At 40.8% G+C, this 18,528-nt stretch overlaps 1 protein-coding gene across 4 annotated transcripts in view; it reads left to right on the top strand.

The window, feature by feature from the left end:
• Positions 1-9,485, top strand: part of ERLIN2 (ER lipid raft associated 2) — a 35,284-nt gene extending 25,799 nt beyond the window's left edge. For all 4 annotated transcript variants that reach the window (XM_036749139.1, XM_036749137.1, XM_036749138.1 and 1 more), the window contains 3 exons: positions 1,045-1,134; positions 3,540-3,619; positions 4,523-9,485. In XM_036749139.1, coding sequence (XP_036605034.1) covers positions 1,045-1,134; positions 3,540-3,619; positions 4,523-4,720 — 368 coding nt within the window. In that variant the 3' untranslated portion in view covers positions 4,721-9,485. The remainder of the gene's footprint in view (positions 1-1,044; positions 1,135-3,539; positions 3,620-4,522) is intronic.
• The last annotated feature ends 9,043 nt before the right edge of the window (positions 9,486-18,528 follow it).

Raw genomic sequence — 18,528 nt, 5'->3', positions numbered from 1 at the left:
ATAGCTTGTAATTTCATGAGGCTGGATTTGAATTCCGGTCTTCCTGACTCCATGCTCAGTGTGCCACTGTACCACTTTAGCATCAGGAAGGAGAAGCTTACTATAGATCTATACAACAGTGGGGTGGTCTCTATCAGGCTGTTGGGTGTGGGGAGGGGTAGAGGGCGAGCACACGTGAGCTTCTGTCCCGCTGCGGGCATCAGGCAGAGGCCAGGTGACCACTAGTCAGGGAGGATAACTGTATTCATAGGTGGATTGGCCTAGGTGACAGACGAGCTCTCTTCCCATTCTTCGTTTCTAACAACTCATGCTTCTGAAGCATTTGTTTTAAGACATGTCTCCTCTGCACCAAGCCAGAGGAGATTCCCCTGGACCTTGGATGTATGCCTCCTGTCCCCTCTTTCTGCCATACCCAGTACACTAATGAATTCTGATTCTTTGGGGACAGGAAGTTGAAGATCACAAGAGGAAATATTTGTTCCAAAACAAATCTCTTGTAGGGGAAGGGTGACGTAGAGGCTGTTTGTTGTATACTGGGTAAAGTTGGGGTCACATCCACGGTCTCCCTCTGAACTGACTGAATCTCTTTGGCCCACCTGTCTTGTGGCAGGAGCCCCTCAGTTACTGCTGTCATCTAGCCCGGTGGGACTGAGCTATGTGTAACTTCCAGAGCTTTCCATTTCCTGCCTGGACCCTGACTCCAGCTTGAGGTTTAGAGCCATCTCTGGGCAAGGGGTTTTTGTTTGGGTTTGCTTGATAACTTTGCACACCAGGGGTACCCAGTTAAAAGTGAGAAGAGAACTGAGGTACCAGCCAGATCAACTCATACCAATTTCTGAGACTGCAAACTACTTAGTTATTTTGTTGGGTTTTTTCATTTAAATTTAATTGATACCTTTTGGTTTCATATCATAGCTATTTCTGGGTTAGAGACTTTTTTTTAAATAAGGGAAAAAAAGTTAAAACTAACTAACGTATCTCAGGCAACATTCCACATACCTAATCTCCCACCCACTGAGACTTTTTTTAACTTTATTAATTCAGAGGCAGAAAAAGTGGCTCAGGTTGCAGAAATCACGTATGGGCAGAAAGTTATGGAGAAGGAAACAGAGAAGAAGATTTCAGAAATTGAAGGTGAGTATACACAAGTAGTAAATGTGACTTGTCCTCATATTTGGGGATGGGGATGGGGGTGGGGCAAGGGCAAGGCAGACAAGGGTTAAGTCATTCATTCTCATTGCCTATTTGCCCTCTATTCAAGCAAGTCCCTCTGTACTTCCCAGTAATGTTACCTTTCCTCCTTTGGGCATACTCAAAGTTTTAGGGAAATAATTTTGACTATGTTTGTATCAGTTTCCTGTTTCTGTATAAGTTACTCTGCTTGAAATACCAAAAGCCAATAGCTTCTCCTGCCTGAGGACCCAGAGCTAACAAGAACTATTCTCAAATGAGTGTACTGAGACATTTTTTTTCTTTTTCTTATTCAACCTGCCCTACTCAATGACAGTCACCAAGAATGACTAGGTACAAGTGTTTTCTTGGCTGTTTTTTTTTTTTAATCATTATTCGCCATCATCTCCCTGCCCCTAAAATCCCCACCTCGTTCCCACCACCACCCCTGCCTCTGGCCCCCATGTAGTGCCTTGTGTCAGGCAAATTCCAGGACAAAAACAGGACTTTGAGTCCCAGGCTTCAAGCTACAAGGCGCTGTGTCCAATTACACTCATTATGGGGCCTGTCAGGCTTTGCAGGGGCCCATTGAGGAGCCAATTAGGATTTTACAGATCAGCGGCTCCTCATTAAGGAGCTCCCAGCAGAACGACAATAAGTTTTTATTTCTTATAAATACATGTCACCAGGTGCCAAGGCCAGCTGAGTCGGCTACATGGCAGCCAGAAGCCTGGCCATTCTGCAGTCTCCCCCCACACTGCTGCCTTCCATCCCCATGATATGCTGGGTGTATGCGTTCAGAACCCACCCATCCACAAAATGACCTTTCTTCCCAGGCTTTTGGCTACAGATATTACCCATGGTCCTGGCTTGGTTCCCAGGGTAGGGAAGTAAAGCTCACCAGGGTTTTAGAATCTGCTTGATGCTCACAGTTAGGTTAGTGAGATGCTCTGCATGCAGGTGGGAAGCTGAACCACTCTTAATTCAGGCAGGAGTAGTCTGAACAAGGGCATCTTAACCTCATTTAAAGGTTGTGCCTTCCACTAAAGGTCCTCTGATGTCTCATAATGGCTTGGAGGTGACCTGAGGTTTTTCAAAGCTGTGCCAACAGGGTGCAAACTGTGGAAGAGTCTGCCAAAGTAGAAAGGCCTCAAGATTGGGCCCAGTGTTTGTATGTGTGTTGTTGTTCTGAGGATCAGCCTAGCTGGGTTTGGGAAGGCTTATCGCCTGAAAGATGGCCACCAGAGAATGAGTTTTTTCAGCTACCACAACATGAAGACCCTACTAAATCGTGGAGTTGTGGTCCACCTCAGTACAGGGGAATGCAAAGTGCCTAACAAATATTATCACCTTTTATCCTCACAATAACCCTGGGAAGTAGGTGCTTTTTTTATCCTTATTTTACACATAAGGAACCTTTTCAAAGAAGTCATGAAATCTTGAAGGACTGACGAAGGATTGGTTATACTTGTGCTTTCATGTTCATGAGAGGCCTTTCTAGAAAACAGATGGGAATGAGCAGTGAAATAAAAATAAAGAAAACAGGGAGATGGGAAGATGATAAACTAGTACGTGCTCCCTTTATCATCATCATCATCGTTGTCTCTGGTGCACAACGTTGGGGGCCATGGATCTGTCTCTGGCTTTATATAGAGCCTGCCCTGGGCTTTTGGTGTAAAGGGAAGATTAGGTAAGCCAAGCCCTAGAATTGACTGCTGCTGTGCTGCTTTCTCAGCTAGGGGTTTATAAAGAGTCAAAAGTGTGGGAACCAGTCTTGATACCCCAGTAACACGGCTTGCTTTTTGACCACTCGTGCCTAGTTTGGGGTAGATCTTTCTCATATGGTTATAAATATAGATGCATCCATATGTGTATTTGAAATATAAGGAGAGGTAGTATGATGTAGTAGATAGAGTTGGCCTCAAAACCATGAAGACCCAGGTTCTAGTCCTTTTGACCTCTTGGTTGGATTGACCTGGCAAGTGATTTAACTCTTGAAGCTCTAGGCCCCTCTCAAGACAAGCTGCAGAAAAGGTGCTGGCCTGTGTTGGTAGAGGGAATTTCCTACTTGGGAACTCACTAACTCAGGAAAATCACAGGTCAAGTCTCCATCTACAGACAAACTTTTGACAATTGTTACATCTGTCTTGAGCCTTGTACCAAATTGGTGAGCTAATAGAGAAGGTGCCATTCATCCTAATTTCACAGAGAGAATTATTGAGGTACAGAGGGTCCAAGGGACTTGTATGGGGTCACAAAACTAGTTAGTACAGGACTAGACCTAGAATGCAGGTTTTGTGACTCATGGCCCAAACTCTCCATCAGACCACACCTCCTTGCCTTTAATTCACAGTATTCTTTCCTGGCAGATGCTGCATTCCTAGCTCGAGAGAAAGCAAAAGCTGATGCCGAGTGCTACACAGCCCTGAAAATAGCTGAAGCAAATAAGGTAACGGGCTTCCTGCAGCTGGATAGGGGAAGTTTGGGTGTCCTTGTTGGTGAGTCACCTGGAAACCCCTCCTAGCCAGAGCTGGTGTGACCTCTCCTCATCATTGCCTTGATAGAAATTGATTTTGGTGAATATGGGGCCTCTCAAGAGTTCTTACATCTCTGGCACTGGGTATTTGACATTCTCTTCTCTCTCAAATTCCCGATGTTAAAAGTTTATAGAGATGGGAGGCAATGGAGAAAGGGCTATTCTGACTTTTATGAGTCTGTCCTCCATTTGTAAATTAAAGAGTATCACGTTAAGGTTTCAAAGCCTTGTAGACTCGGTCAGGTTCTGTGGACAGGGAAGAAAAGTTCAGGAGATAGTCTCCAGTTCAGACTTACGGGAAGGGATTATGCTTAACAAGGAGAACAAGTTAATTACCAGTACTTTACTACCTCTTTCTCAGTTGATTGAGATAGATTTGCCTTCCTAAGGCACTCCCAGCCAGAAGAGTCGTCACACTGGTCCTGGGATTCACAGTCTTAGACATGGTTGCTATAATGGAAATTGAATTTCAAATAAGCACACCCCTTCAAGCCTGGCAATGTGGGCCTTGGTGCCCAGAGACTTAGCTTCACACGGGAAGGTATGCGTCACCCTTGTCCCATGTGATCCAGGGTCCTGCCCACCTCCCAAACATTCCAGAGCCAGCACAAAGCAAGGGTAGTGGGTTTGGGGATTTTGTTTTTTTAATACTGCAAATTAAAAGTACAGAGGTACACAGATAAGGCCTGCCATCTCAACATGAAGCACAGGTTAACAGTTCAATGCTCCCCCAGAAGAAGGGTTACTACCGTGTGCCCCCCATGGCTCCAGAGACACAAGTCCCCCCCCCTCAGAACGCCATCTTCTTTCTCATAGCTGAAGCTGACCCCGGAATACCTGCAGCTGATGAAGTACAAGGCAATTGCCTCTAACAGCAAGATTTACTTCGGCAAAGACATCCCCAACATGTTCATGGACACCGCAGGCAGTCTGGCCAAGCAGTTTGAGGGGCAGGCCGAGGATCTGGGCTCTGAACTCGAGGACAGCTGGGGGGCAGCCACAGAGGAGCAGTGAGCACAGTGTTTTATACGGCCTTGAAGGACACCAAAAAGAGATCTTTCTATTTATTTTTCAAAGATGAAACAATGTCCTTTCCCCAGAACTACCTTCTTGGACTCTCTTCTAATACTGTGATGAAGTGGAAGAAAAAGACTTAAACCCTCACTTGCTCTAGGGGCTTGTGATTTGGAGCTTGGTACAGGTGGGTTAGAACTGACAGATCTGAAAAGCACTGGTTTCCTCTAAACCCTTTGACTTCAGGTTCCAGGTTTGGCCCCTTTGAAGCTTGACTTCATTAGGGATGGTGTCGTTAAAGAGCAGGGAAAATTCAGGGTGTTTCTGCTAGGTGATTTGATGCTTCTATTTTATGAAGAAGTATGGTCTAGTTCTTTCACCCCTGCCTGCAACGTAGGGGGCTTTGAGGTGAAGCCCAGCAACTGAGCAAAACATATGTTTCCAAGGTTTGCCAGTGGATTTATGGAAAAACATCTGCAGAAAGTCAATTTTTTTTACTGGCATTTCTTTAATCACCTATATGTATTGTTTTAGGGATATACTTTCTTTGAGCCCTTGTTTTAAAAAATATAATAACGGTGCTAGGTTTTGCAAGGTTTTCTTCATGTTCTTTGCCCTGCCCCAGGGTATAGAGGCTGGGCAGAATCTGATTACACATTTCCAGGACCAGTATGTGGTCACTATGCAGGCTTCTGAAACTTTTTCTCTCCCTCTTAACATTCTGTGGATTTTTCCTAAACGTATAAACTAGCCACAAAAGTAAGCAAGCACCACTTTCTGGTTTTACTCAGCATCAAAAAAACAAAAACACTCACCAGGTCTCTAAAGCCACTAAGGAAACACCCCCACCCAGAAAGTGATATCTTTGCCTTGAAAATGTGTCTCTCTGTTACTCAGGGGAACAAAGGAGAAGCCCCATATTATGGGAAACATAAAATGGCCCTGATACGGTTTTTCTGAGCATCTCTTCCTAGGCTCATTTTTAATGTTTTCATGGGCAATTGAGTGCCCTCTGGCTTACCTGAGACAAAAAAAAAGTCCATTCTTTAAGCAGTGTGTTTTTGTGTTTTGTTTTTAATTGCAGAACTCACTTAAGTCACTGAATAAGCAGGTAGGATGTCATTAAGCCTCCTGGAGTAGCTTCAGAAATAGAATTCAAAGCACCTGCCTAGCATCCTTGGAAAGGAACTCTTGCACCAAGAGTTTCAAATGCAGAACACTACTTTAAAATAGAACACTGCTTTGGAAAGTTTTGAACTATCTTGGGAGATTCTAATAGTTTGTTTTTAGAGAAGCTTCCTTAATAACTCTGTGAAATGGGGGGTGGGGTGCAGTTTACAGCCCATAGCCAGTTGGCTAAGTCCAGCTTGCTTTAACTTGGGAGGTGGAGAAAGCTGTCTGGATACATTGAGCCATTCTCCTGGCACCAGCCCTGAACTTCCTTGGTTATTCTACTTCCCAGGGAATAAGAGCATTAATTACTCTGGCTTGGGTCTAGACCTCATACCTGGACCCATGCCTAAACAAGTGACTTGGTGGGTTGAGGGTTAGGGAGAGTTGCAGGGAGAGGGGAATTAACTGGAGACTGTTAATCCCGAAACAGGACATACCTTGCCCCCACAGAGCTTCAGACTTTTTAGAAGTTTGGAGGAAAAGGAGGGAAAGGTCTTAGCATTATGGAGGTAATTAGCTCTTCCTGTCTTAAACATTGTTCCCATTCTAAAGCCTGAGACTAAACTTTGCAAACCACTGCCCAAACTGCCTCTTTGAGCTGCCTGGCCTCATGTATTGTCCAAGAAGCAAAATCCACACGTAGCAGTGAGGGATGCATTCTGTATGTGGCTCCTCAGTATCACTCCCCTGCCCCATCAGAGCATCTCCTCCTTTACAGAACTCTTAATTCCTCTTCTTTTAGAATATTCAGAGACTCCATTGGCTCTGTGATCTCATCAATATGGGTATTCCCTTCAACAGTGCAGATCGCAGCCCATCTATACCTACCTATCTTCTGACTCCTTTGGAATGCAGTCAGTTGATACCAATTTCTTGGCAAATTCATCTTCAGTGATTTGCCTGTTTATAAGCTCCATTGTGCCCTGTAGGGGCAAGTGTTTGCTCTCTGTCCCTAACTCTTGTTTCTTGGGTCTCAAACCATTTTGCAATTGATTGACACTTTCTTTGGGACTCACCCTCCAAGCTGTGGTTAATACCATGGCCAAGATGGAAGGGGGAGGGGGGATGTCCTAGACCATCATGCTCACATTTTGAACCTGGGAGCCTCTAGTCCTAGCCTCCTGTGCCATCTTGTTCCTTGCACCAGCAACACTTTGACATCAGGAAAACTGTGTTCAAGCTGAAACCTGCAATGTATCTCAACCCTGTCAGTGTTAATCCCACATTCACTTTAAATAATGCAAATCTGTGAGTTTCTACTTTCACAGATCCAATGTGTGTTCCGTAACGGGATGAAAATGGGAGAGCTGGCCTGTCGGTCTACTTTGGAGATGTGTTTATCCAGCTTTGTTTTTCAGCTCTTACTGGAAACCCTGTTCTTTAAACCATGTTTGAATTCTGAACATGGAAATAAAATAATAGTAGCTTGCATTTGAACAGGCAATAAAGTCACGGCTGCTATTTACAGACTTCTTGGATAGCAAAATAAGTAACAATATTTTTAAAATTCAAAGTTTTTGTAGGCTTTTCCAAAGTCAAGTCATCCTTGATGAATGTTGCTTGCTCATTAAGATTTGCAACAGTTAATTCATACATTACCATTCACTTTTTTTTTTAAACATTAGCAAACGAGACTTGCAAGGAAGCCAAAGTTCTTCATTATTATTATTAGTTTTTATGTGATATGTCTGCTGTTATAACATAAGAGGGCAATCATATGGTAAGGGGTCAGCACCCCCATTGATTCTAATGACAGGAAAGGTTTGTAGTTAATATCACCACCTTATATTTGTCTAGCGCCTTATAGTTTTATGAAGCATTTTCACATATATTGTCCTACTTGAACCTCACATCAAATTAATGGGGTTTAAACAGGATGGGGGGGAGGGGGGAAGATGAACTGAAGGGGAATCAGAGTTCCTAACTGCATCATTTTGTGTTTGTGTTCAGTTGAAAATATTGGCCAAAAGAATCCCTTAGCAACAATGCCGTTTCAAAATAAGTAAACAATTTTTTTTTACAAATCTGGCATTTCCCCTTTAGGGTCTCAGCACCAAAACTGTTCTTCAAGATTTCCTGCCATTGGTAAATCTTCAACAGTGAATGATTTCTAGTCACAATTACTGACTTCCCCCTTTAATTACCATTTCGTATTAACCACAGGGCTTCATAATGTGTGCCCGTATTTGGGCTAGTAGCTATTCCATATCGACATACCTAACCCACCTCTTCTTGACTTCTAGGATTCCATCGACATCACAACTCCTTCCATTTCTCTCTTCTACCTCTCCCATCATTTCCTTGTAAACAAAGCGACAGACAGCCACCTGGTAGTCTGTTCCTTTTCCTTCTCCTTCTTTATGAGCAGGTGGTTGAATGTTCCAAATGATTGTTTTCCAAAGGGCCCAGAAGAATAGGTGACCCTTTCTTTATGCCGGAGAAATCAGTGTGTGGTATTCCTGATTCTATAGATGATGCAGCTAAAGTTGATTGTATTACATTGCTATCTGGAAGTGGCGGGGGGGGGGGGGTTGGACCATATGCGGTCCTATGTGAATGTAAAAGGTCTCTGGGTTTTGTTGTTCATTCTTTAATAAAAATGGGTTTTTGGTTTTGGTTGGCCTTTTTAGGGGGGTCGGGGTATCTTAAATGGGATTTTGGAAATAACTGATGCTATGGCACTTCACCAGCGTAATGTTGTAGCCATGGAAATGGATCAAAACCAGACATTGACATTTACCTACCATGTGACCCCAGGCCAGTCATTTAACCTCTGAATCTCAGGTTCCTAATCTGTAAAACAGGATTGATAATTTTGCACTACCTACTAACAAGGGTGATCATGAAGAAAGTGCTTTGTGAAATTTAAAGCACTCCATGAATATGAACTGTTACATGGTTATCTAATGGGTGCATGATTCCATGCCTGAGATTCCATGGATCATCCCATGCATTCTGTGCATGATTCCATAGCCTTCACCTATGCAGGTTGGCTTCTCATCGTATGCATTTCATAATGCCCTTCTGAAAAAGCTTCATAAAGTATCCAACCGCTACATCATCCAGCTTCTTAGTCTTTTCATATTTTGTGAATGACAAAGATGGGTGTTACAAAAAAAAGCCTAAGGATTATTTTTTTTAAACCATGAATTTAATCCTCAACCATCATAAACATTTCTAGATACAAAGAACAGGAAAGAAAGTTGTATAACAAAGAATTTCTGATACAGTTTTTTTTGAAAGAAATATATAAAGTTTAACAAGGTAGGGACAAATTTGCCATTTATGTCCCCTTCTACATTTTTACCTTCTGTACATTTTTAAAAGTTCTATTGATCCTTTTTTTCCTGTTATACGCATTGATTTTATATATAGAAAACTGTACCCATTATACATATCTTAATGTAATTAATACCATGTACATAGTAAATTATTTTGATTTCCTGGCGTAATCCTGGTCCATTCCTCAACTGTTTTTCCTGATACTGCCATGAAACCAAAAGTAACAACCCTATCTGAATTGGGTTTTAGGAATTGGGTTGAATAGGAAAGCATTTTAAGTCTTACAAACATTAAAGTCTATTACTTCTAAGTTTGGGATTTTTTAAAAACTTCTATAGTAATATTTAATATGATGGGCACAGAAACTCCAAAATGGGAGTTAATAGCAGCAGCTTGTTTCTAGAGAACAATAAAGATGTTTAAACTTATCATTTTAGTTTTAGAGTATTGGATTTCAAGGAATAATGTGGCTGAAGATATACCGAACATGCTATGATTATTTGGGTAATTTATGTAAACTATGTTTCCTGGTTAGTGCTTCAGAATTATCTTCTATATTTATCTACATTAGGTCAATAAGACTTATTCTTCTGGCACACTGATGAGAGGGGGGAAAGAACTGAAAGTGCTCTATCCAATGTGACTGGCCAAAATACAGAGAGAGAAACTAATGCCACTTAGTGGAGCCTGTAAACAGCAGATTGACTGCTTTTTCTTTAATTACCAAATATTCTAGGGAGTAATTTGTTTTAAATATTAGATCACAACATACAGCACTATACATATAACTGCTGATCTCAGCACAGATAGTGCCCAAAGAAGAACCTATTTTAGCTTCATTTTTCTGTTTAAAAAAAAAAAAGATAGCTCATTATATGAGCTATTTCCCTATGTCATGATCTATTTCAACTAACCATATTTTCAAAGCTAAAAATGCTCTGCTAGTTTGATATTCAGAGGATATTTTAAAATTCTACACTATACTTAATTTGGTGAAACAGACAGGGCAAAGTTAATTCAAGTCAAACTCAGTCAGCCCTACTTGGGAAGATATTTTAGGAGTTACCCAAAATTATCTACCACTTCAAAATATTAGTACAAGAGCAGACTTCATCTTCTCCACAATTACGTTATTTTAAAGAACTCTTTTTCTCCCACCCCCATGTCCCAATCTTCCAAATTCAGGTTAAACAATCTCCAGACAGAATGACAAATTAAGAAAAAGCAGTGTGCTCCTTTTCTAACTTAAAGACTAAAGGAATTGGATTTTTATTCTTTTTCTTTGGCTGTTATTAAAGAAAAAAAATTAGATGAAATTCTCAAGCCAATTTGAAATTTTAGGAGGTTTCTTTTATACCCAATTTTTGTTGTTGAGTCGCTTTGATTCATGTCTGATTCTTCATCACCCCATTTGAGGTTTTCTTGGCAAAGATACTGGAGTGGTTTGCCATTTCCTTCTCCAACTCATTTTACAGATGAGGAAACTGAGGCAAACAGTTACATGATTTGTCCAGGGTTACACTTCCAGTGTCTAAGATAAAAGACAAAAAATAGTAAAATTAACATGACAGTTAAAGTATTACTCCTGAAGCTCTTCATAGCAACTTTTCTGAACATTCTCAATAGTTTTTACATTTAAACTGGTCAAAATTCCAAGATTCCTCCACGGAAATTTTTTCTTAATACTTGAACTCTCCTATACATTCTGTATATTCTGCTTTACTTTAAAAAACCATTAATAGTAATGGAGGAGAAAATAGCCTATTTAGCTGCACTAGTTCCTAGTAAAGAGGTATAAAGGACAGGGATGAAATGAACAGCATAGCATAGCAAAGAGAGAGTTAAGATTTGGGCTAGTCTCTTTTTTTCTTCCTGCTAAAAATTCTCATGATTATCATAATGTCTGTCCACAAAATAGCCAGTTCTCTGAGAACTGAATAAGTTGGTTTATTCGTCTATACATTTGTCTTTGGAGAAGAAAGAGTGAGCAGCTTTAGCAGCTGAGAAGTCTTTTGTTTTCCAGTATTTCCCAAATCTATAGTATACCCCACACCTACCAAATTAATAAAGCCTATTTTAAATGAAAAAGCTTTTGGAAAAAGTATTAGCACCTGGTTACTTACTGATCTTTGAAAAGTATTAATAACTTGGTGCTCACTATATCATTCATCAACAAATATGTACCAAACCATCAGTTAAATTTGAAATTAAATATTCAAGCAAAATATTTCAAAACATCCATAAAGAATGAGGAGAAAAGGGGAGAGAACACAAAACGACCGTCTTTTCCTTACTTCCCTACCCCAAAACCAATATTCTTTTCTCATAAATTCAAGTTCAGTGTTTCAGTGGTTGGAGCCTGCCCTAGTTCTAGTGCATACAGTTTATACTCTTAGATTTTGCTTCCAGATTTTAATATAATCCGGTTCTTCCTCTGTTGTGTCGTTTGTTTTATTAACTTCTAAGGAGCAACTCTCTCCCTGCAGAGTTTCTTCATCTCTAGTGCTTGAGTCCCTTTTTTAAAAGTTGATAACATAAGCCTATATGCTTGCCTGGCTTCCATTGTAAGTGCTTTCATTTTGTGAAATTGATTCCACAAATCATCATGGCTGAAACTTCCCCCCACACTGACAGTACTGTTTTGTTCACACTCCACCGCAGAGCCTTTTGCTTGAGAGCAAACACAAACAGGGCATTCCATTCACAGACATAGTGGATAATGGTATGCAGTGTCTCATCTTGTTATGGTTGTTGTTCAGTTGTATCTAACTCTTTGTGAGCCCGTGTACCATGGCACGCATGTCTGCTATCTCCTGAAGTCTGTCCGCATTCATGTTTTTTAATACTGTCCATGAGATTGTCTTGGCAAAGGTGCTGGAGTGGTTTGCCATTTCCTTCTTCAGTTCTCCACCATGATCTTGGGTAACCTTGATTAACATTTTTTTAAAATATCACTACCCACTAAATCTCTTGCCCTGATAAACACCCTGCCTTATAACAAATTGGTATAATGAAGGTCAGCACCTTGGCCAAATCTAGTTAAAGGTCATTGTTTTAAAAGGAAAAGCAGAGGTGGTTAGTCATTTCCTGGTGAGTTAATGAGGGAGAGATCATCTATTCAAATTCAGGTTTCCTCACTTAAAAGGCCTAACAACCTGTCTGATAATAAAAATAACAATAGCTAACATCAATATAGTACTTTCTAGATGTCAGGTGGGGCAGCTCGATGGCAGGGTGGATAGAGCACTAGGCTTGGGATCAGGAAGACATCTTCATGAGTTCAGATCTGGCCTTGGACACTTATTAGCTGTGACACTGAGCAAGTCATGTTACTCTGCCTCAGTGTCCTCATCTGTAAAATAAGCTGGCAAAGGAAATGTCCCGCAAAGTGCTATATGCTTTGCAAGAGGTAGGTATTATTATTATCCCCGTTTTACCCATTGAGGAAACTGAGGCACACAGTGGTTAAATGACTTGCCAAGAGTCACACAGCTAGGAAGTATCTGAGGCTGCATTTGAACTCAGGTCTTCCTGACTCCAAGCCCAGTGCTCCATCCACAGCCACCTGATGGATGACCCTCTCACTAGGGAATGACTGTACCCTCTATGAGCAAGGTTCCATACCAAAACATTGGAAGCGTTTCCGAGTATAAAGAAGACGCAGGCCCCTGCCCTCTGGTTCATGCTGTAAACACGCTAGATATTTTCAGGCATGAAAAGATAAGTCATTTCAGCAACAGCAGCAGGAAATTGTCTGCCTTTACTCTGGAAACTTCTCTACTAAATCCACCCCCAACGGGGGTCAGTCATTTCCCAAGCCATTTGCTCTGATGCAGAAAAGGACATCATGGCCTTGGCCGAGTTGGGAACCAGCTGTGTAAATAACTTGATGGTATGAAATTCTAAACTGATACGGCATCGTTTTATATTCATCCCTACATGTCACAAAAATAATAATAAAAATAATCGTAGAGGGACAAAATCATCATGAAATGAGTTTTTGTAAGCACTCTTGAGAGTATAGGGTATATATGGTGTGACAAATTGGACTTTGTGAAGTATAAAACTAGCGTGCTAATCTAATCTCTTAGGGCAAGCTGTCAGACTTTGATGATTAAGGAGGAAATGATTGTCACCAGCCCTGACTTTAGCTAAGCTTTTCCTGTTGTCCAATATAATACAATAAACAGCAAAGTGGGAAAATAAGATATGGAAACCACATTAGGGGAGTATGCAGCTTGTATAAGATACATCAGAACAGTGATTACCAATGGATTATCAGCCTAGAAAAAGAAAATAAAATGTTTCGGAGGTCTCCTTTTTTAAGGACTTTATCTCTGCCCTTATAGGAGAAGAATATGCTTGTTGTCTTGAGTCAAGGAGCGTCCCTGAACCCTCGAAGACTTCAAAAGATTTGTGAAGTAGAGCTTTGTCCAAAAATAAAAAAGTAATAGAGTACTGTATCTAGCCTAGTAGAGAGATGGGACACTGGAATGATTAAAGCACTGATAGTAAAACTTGTGAGAAAAAGCTAAAGGATGAGGGTGGAGGATGGATAAGACAGAGACTTAGGTCTGCCTTAGAATTTAGGAAGGCAAATTTCTATTATTTTTTTCAATTATCAAGCATTTTTCTCCCTCCTACCTCGTGTCTTGAATAAAAAATAAAACCGCCCTGTAACAAATAAACACAGTCAAACAAAACAAATTCCCGTATTGGCCATGTCCAAAAATGTGTTTCATTATGTGTGTTGTCCATCATCTCTCTGTTCAAGAAGTAGGTAGCATTCTTTCTCATTTGGCTTCTGGAACTGTGATTGGTCACTGCATTGATAAGAGTTCTTAAATCTTACTGATTTGTTATGTCTTTACAGTGTTGATATTATAAATTGTTCTGGTTCTGCTCACTCCACACTGTCTTGGTGCATACATGTCTTCTCAGGGGTCTTTGAAACAGTCTCTTTATTTTCTATGGCATAGTAATACTCCATTACATAAGTATGTTTTGATTTGTTCAGCCATTACCCAGTTGGTGGGCAACTCCATAGTTTCCAGTTCTTTGCCACCACACACACACACACATGATAAAAAAATATTTGTTTATGCATAGGATCTTTTCCTTTTTAATTTCCTTGGGGTATGGGCCTAATAGTGGTATTCCTGAGTCAAACTATATGGATAGTTTGGTAACTTTGGGAATAATTCCAAATTGCTGGGAAAAACATGTTAAAGGATAGGTAGGAGCCCATGACCTAAAACTTCAGAGAAGTCAGTCCAAAAGGAATGGGAAGCTCTCCCAAATGAAATTCTTAAGACAATGGAAGAGAATTTTAATGAGGCAGTAGAGGGATACTTGTTTAAGGATGTGGACATATGGCAAACCCATCCCCTGACTCGGATTTTTAAAAGACAAGCGTGAAGGATGAATATATATAAAAACATGACACTCTCTTGCATGAATAGTGTCAGCTATGCCAAAGCTCAGAATTAGCACAAGGCTGTCAAGGAGTATTGAGTAAAACAAAAGGGGGAGATTTGTGGCCATATTGAGGAAAAGAAACCAAAGAAGGGATAGAACTGCTCCTTATAATGAATAAGATACTATTAATGGACAGGAGAGAGAAAACAAGTACTTAGATTTTATTTTGCATCAGTTTTCTCTGGCAGAGAAAAAAAGCAAGATTACTAATAAAGAGTTTAAACCTAAGAAAAGAGAGTATCTGGCTGCTCTTGATAGGTTTGATAAGGGCCAGGCAAACTATTGCATCCTGAAATAAATGACTAATGTGATACTGAACCAAAAAGGTGGGGACAATGAAAAAAGTTTCTGTGGACTGGAAAAGGGCTTCCTGATGTTTAACAAAAGGAAGAAAGTCGAGTCTTCAAACTATGGGGCAATTGAAATTAATTCCTGGCCAAATTTTTAGACAATCAAGAGAAAGAGAGTTTTAATTATTAAGTACTTACTTTGTACTGAGCACTGTGTTAGCAATACAAATACAAATCAAGATGGTCCTTCCCTAGCTTCAAGAAGCTTACATCCTGATGGAGGAAGAGAACATATAAAGGGACTGGGAATGGAGTGGAGACTTTCAATAGCAACCTTGCCAGGGCAATATAACAGGCCAGGAGGAATCCAAAGAGAGTCCAGGCCTGAGTGAAATGAAGCATGGCTGAGCTCCTTCCCAAAATGGTGGTCCCAGGGAAAGAGTTATTCACTCATCAGAAGAGGAGATCCACGGGGTGAAGGTTTCTCCAGGATGGTAAAGAGGCAGGTAATGAACATATAGAAGAGGAAATGAAGAGCCAGTGTGACTTCACCCAGAACAGATCATACCACATTAAACTCATGTACTTTTTTTGGAAATCGGATTGGGGAATACTCTGTATACATTTTACATAGATTTCAGGAAAACATTTGCTAAAAGTTCCCAATGTTCCTCACATGTATAAGATGAAGATATAGGAGTTAGACAGTCGTACAATTAGATGTCAGAATGGATTGGATCAATCAATAAACATTAAGCACCTACTATGTGTCAGGCACTATGCTAAGTGCTGGAGATATAAAAAAGCGGCAAAAGGCAGTCTCTGCCCTCAAGGAGTTCACAATCTAATGGAAATGCAAACAAATATATACAAAGTAAGCTTTATTCAGGATAAACAGGAAATAACCTAGGGAAGGCACTACTTAAGAGAGGTTGGGTAAGGCTTCTTGTAGGAGGTAGTATTCTAATTGGAACTTAAAAAAAGCCAGGGAGATAGGTAGGCAAAGGTGTGGGGAGAACCTTCCAGCATGGGGGACAGCCAGAGAAAATGTCTGGAGCTGAGAGGTGGACTGTCTTGTTCATGTGACAGCCAGGAGCCCAATGTCACTGGATTGAAGAGTATGTATGAGGGCAGTAAAGTTTACAAACACTGGAAAGGTAGGAGGGAGCTAGGTTCTGAAGAGTTTTGAATGCCAAACAGAGCATTTTGTATTTGATCCAGGTAGCAATAAACAGCCACTGGAGTTTACTGAGTAAGGGAGTGACACGACTGGACCTGTGTTTTAAGAAAATCACTTCAGTAGCTGAATGGAGGATGGATTGGAGTGGGGAGAGACTTGAGGTAGGTGGACCCATCAACAGGCTATTCCAGTAGCCCAGGTGTGAGGTGATGAGAGCCTGCACTAGGGCGGTAGCAGGGTCAGAGGAGAGAAAGGAGTATTTGAGAGGTATTGCAAAGGTAAAAATCGACAAGCCTTGACAACAGATTGGATATGGGAGATGAGAAATAGTGAAAAATTCAGGATGACTCCTAGGTTGAAGGAATGGGAGGATAGTGTTGCCCTCTACAGTAATAGGAAAGGTAGAAAGGGGTGGGAGTTGAGGAGGAAAGATAATGAATTCTATTTTGGACATGCTGAGTTTAAGACATCTACTAGACATCCAGTTCGAGGTATCTGAAAGGCAAGTGGGGAATGACTGAATAAGGTTATGGTATATGGTTGTGATGGAATACTATTGTGCTATAAGAAATGATGAGCAGGGTGCTCTCAGAAAAACCTGGAAAGACTTACATGAACTGATGCAAAGTGAAATGAGCAGAACCAGGAGAACATTGTACAGAGTAACAGCAATATGGTACAGTGATCAGCTGTGAAGGACTTGTGATGAAAACTGCTATATTCCTCCAGAGAAAGAACTGATGGAGTCTAAATCAAAGCATTTTTTTAAACTTTATTTTTCTTGGTTTCTTTTTAATCTGTTTTTTCTTTCACGACATGACTAATATGGAAGTAGGTCTCCCAATGCATCCTGGGTCATCTCCAGTTGTCCTGGTGAAAATCTGGCCACTGGACCCAGATGGCTCTGGAGGAGAAAGTTTGGTGGTGACCTTGCACAGCCCTCCCTCATTCAAATCAAAGTCAACTGCAAGTCATGTCATCATTTCCCTGATGTCATGGTCATCTTCAAGAACGTAGGACAAACGCAACAACAACAATATGGAAATATGTTTTGCATGACTGCACATATATAACCTATATCAAATTGCTTGCTTTCTCAGTAAGGGGAGAGGGAAAAAGAATTTGTAACTCAAAATTTTTAAATGTAAAAATTTGTTTTTACATGTAATTGAGAAAAAGAATAAAATATTGAAAGGCATTCTGAGATATAAGATTGGAGGTAAGCAGAGAGATTGGGGGAGGATAGGTAGAGTTGAGAATCATCAGCATAGAGGTGGCAATTAAATCCCTGGGAGCTGATGAGATCACCAAGTGAAGTAGTATAGAGGGAGAAAAGGAAAGGGCCCAGGACAGAACCCTGAGGGACACCTGCAGTTATAGGAAGTGATCTGGAGAAGAATCCAGCAAAAGAGACAGAAAAGGAGAAGTCAGGTAGAAGAAAAACCAGGAGAGTGTTGTCCCAAAAATCAATGCATCCAAAGAGTAGCCATTAATAGGTTGGTGTTAAATATTAAACTTAAAAAAAAGGTTGATATCAGCATAGAAAGAGGTCTCCAGTAGAGTGCTCCAGGGATGTGTGCTTGGTCCTGTGTTGTTTAACATGTTTATCAATGAAGTGAATAAAGACATCATGTTTATCAATTTTGCAGGAGTCTCAAAACTAGGGAGGATAACTAATATCTGATGTCAGCATTCTTTCCCTTCTACTGCACCCTCTGGACTAATTGGCTTGTGAGAGCTCTTCCACTCAAGAGATTCTATAAAGTAAATGCAAAGTAATTTCTGGGCGGGGTGAGAGTTTTGAAATAGTTTTTGAATCTTATCATTGAAAGTATGTATAGCTGGGTGTAAGAGCCAGCTAGATAGCTCTGTGGAAAGAGTGCTGGGCCTGGAGTCAGGAAGATCTGAGTTCAAATCCAGCCTCAGACATTAGCTGTGTCACTTAACCTCTATTTGCCTTAATCTATCAGAGAAGGAAATGGCAAACCACTCCAATATCTTTGCCAAGAAAACCCCATAATGGAGTCAGAAGGAGTAAAACACGTCTGAACAACAAGAACAAAATAGCTGGGTGTTTGATCCTATACCTGGAGTCCCCACTACTGGGGAGGGTGAGGATAGTGGATGCTTGAGTTCAAGAGTTCTGAGCTGCAATAAAGCTAAAGACAATTCAGTATCAGCACTAAATCTAGCACTGACTTAGTGCCAATATGGTAAGACCCCAGAAGCAAGAGACCTTCAGGCAGCCTAAGGGGGGCAAACCAGCCCAGGTCAAAGTTGCTGTGCTGAACAGTAATGGGGTGAGTCCCATGAATGGCACTTCCAACCTGAACAAGATAGAGAGATTCAATCTTAAAAAAAAAACCAGGTGTGATGATGAAATCATAAAGGGAAGAAAATGTATA

This window comes from Trichosurus vulpecula, chromosome 3, assembly GCF_011100635.1.
Source record: "Trichosurus vulpecula isolate mTriVul1 chromosome 3, mTriVul1.pri, whole genome shotgun sequence".
In the NCBI taxonomy this organism is placed as follows: domain Eukaryota; kingdom Metazoa; phylum Chordata; class Mammalia; order Diprotodontia; family Phalangeridae; genus Trichosurus; species Trichosurus vulpecula.
The sequence above is the reverse complement of the archived record's forward strand: the minus strand, read 5'-3'. Positions and strand labels throughout refer to the sequence as shown.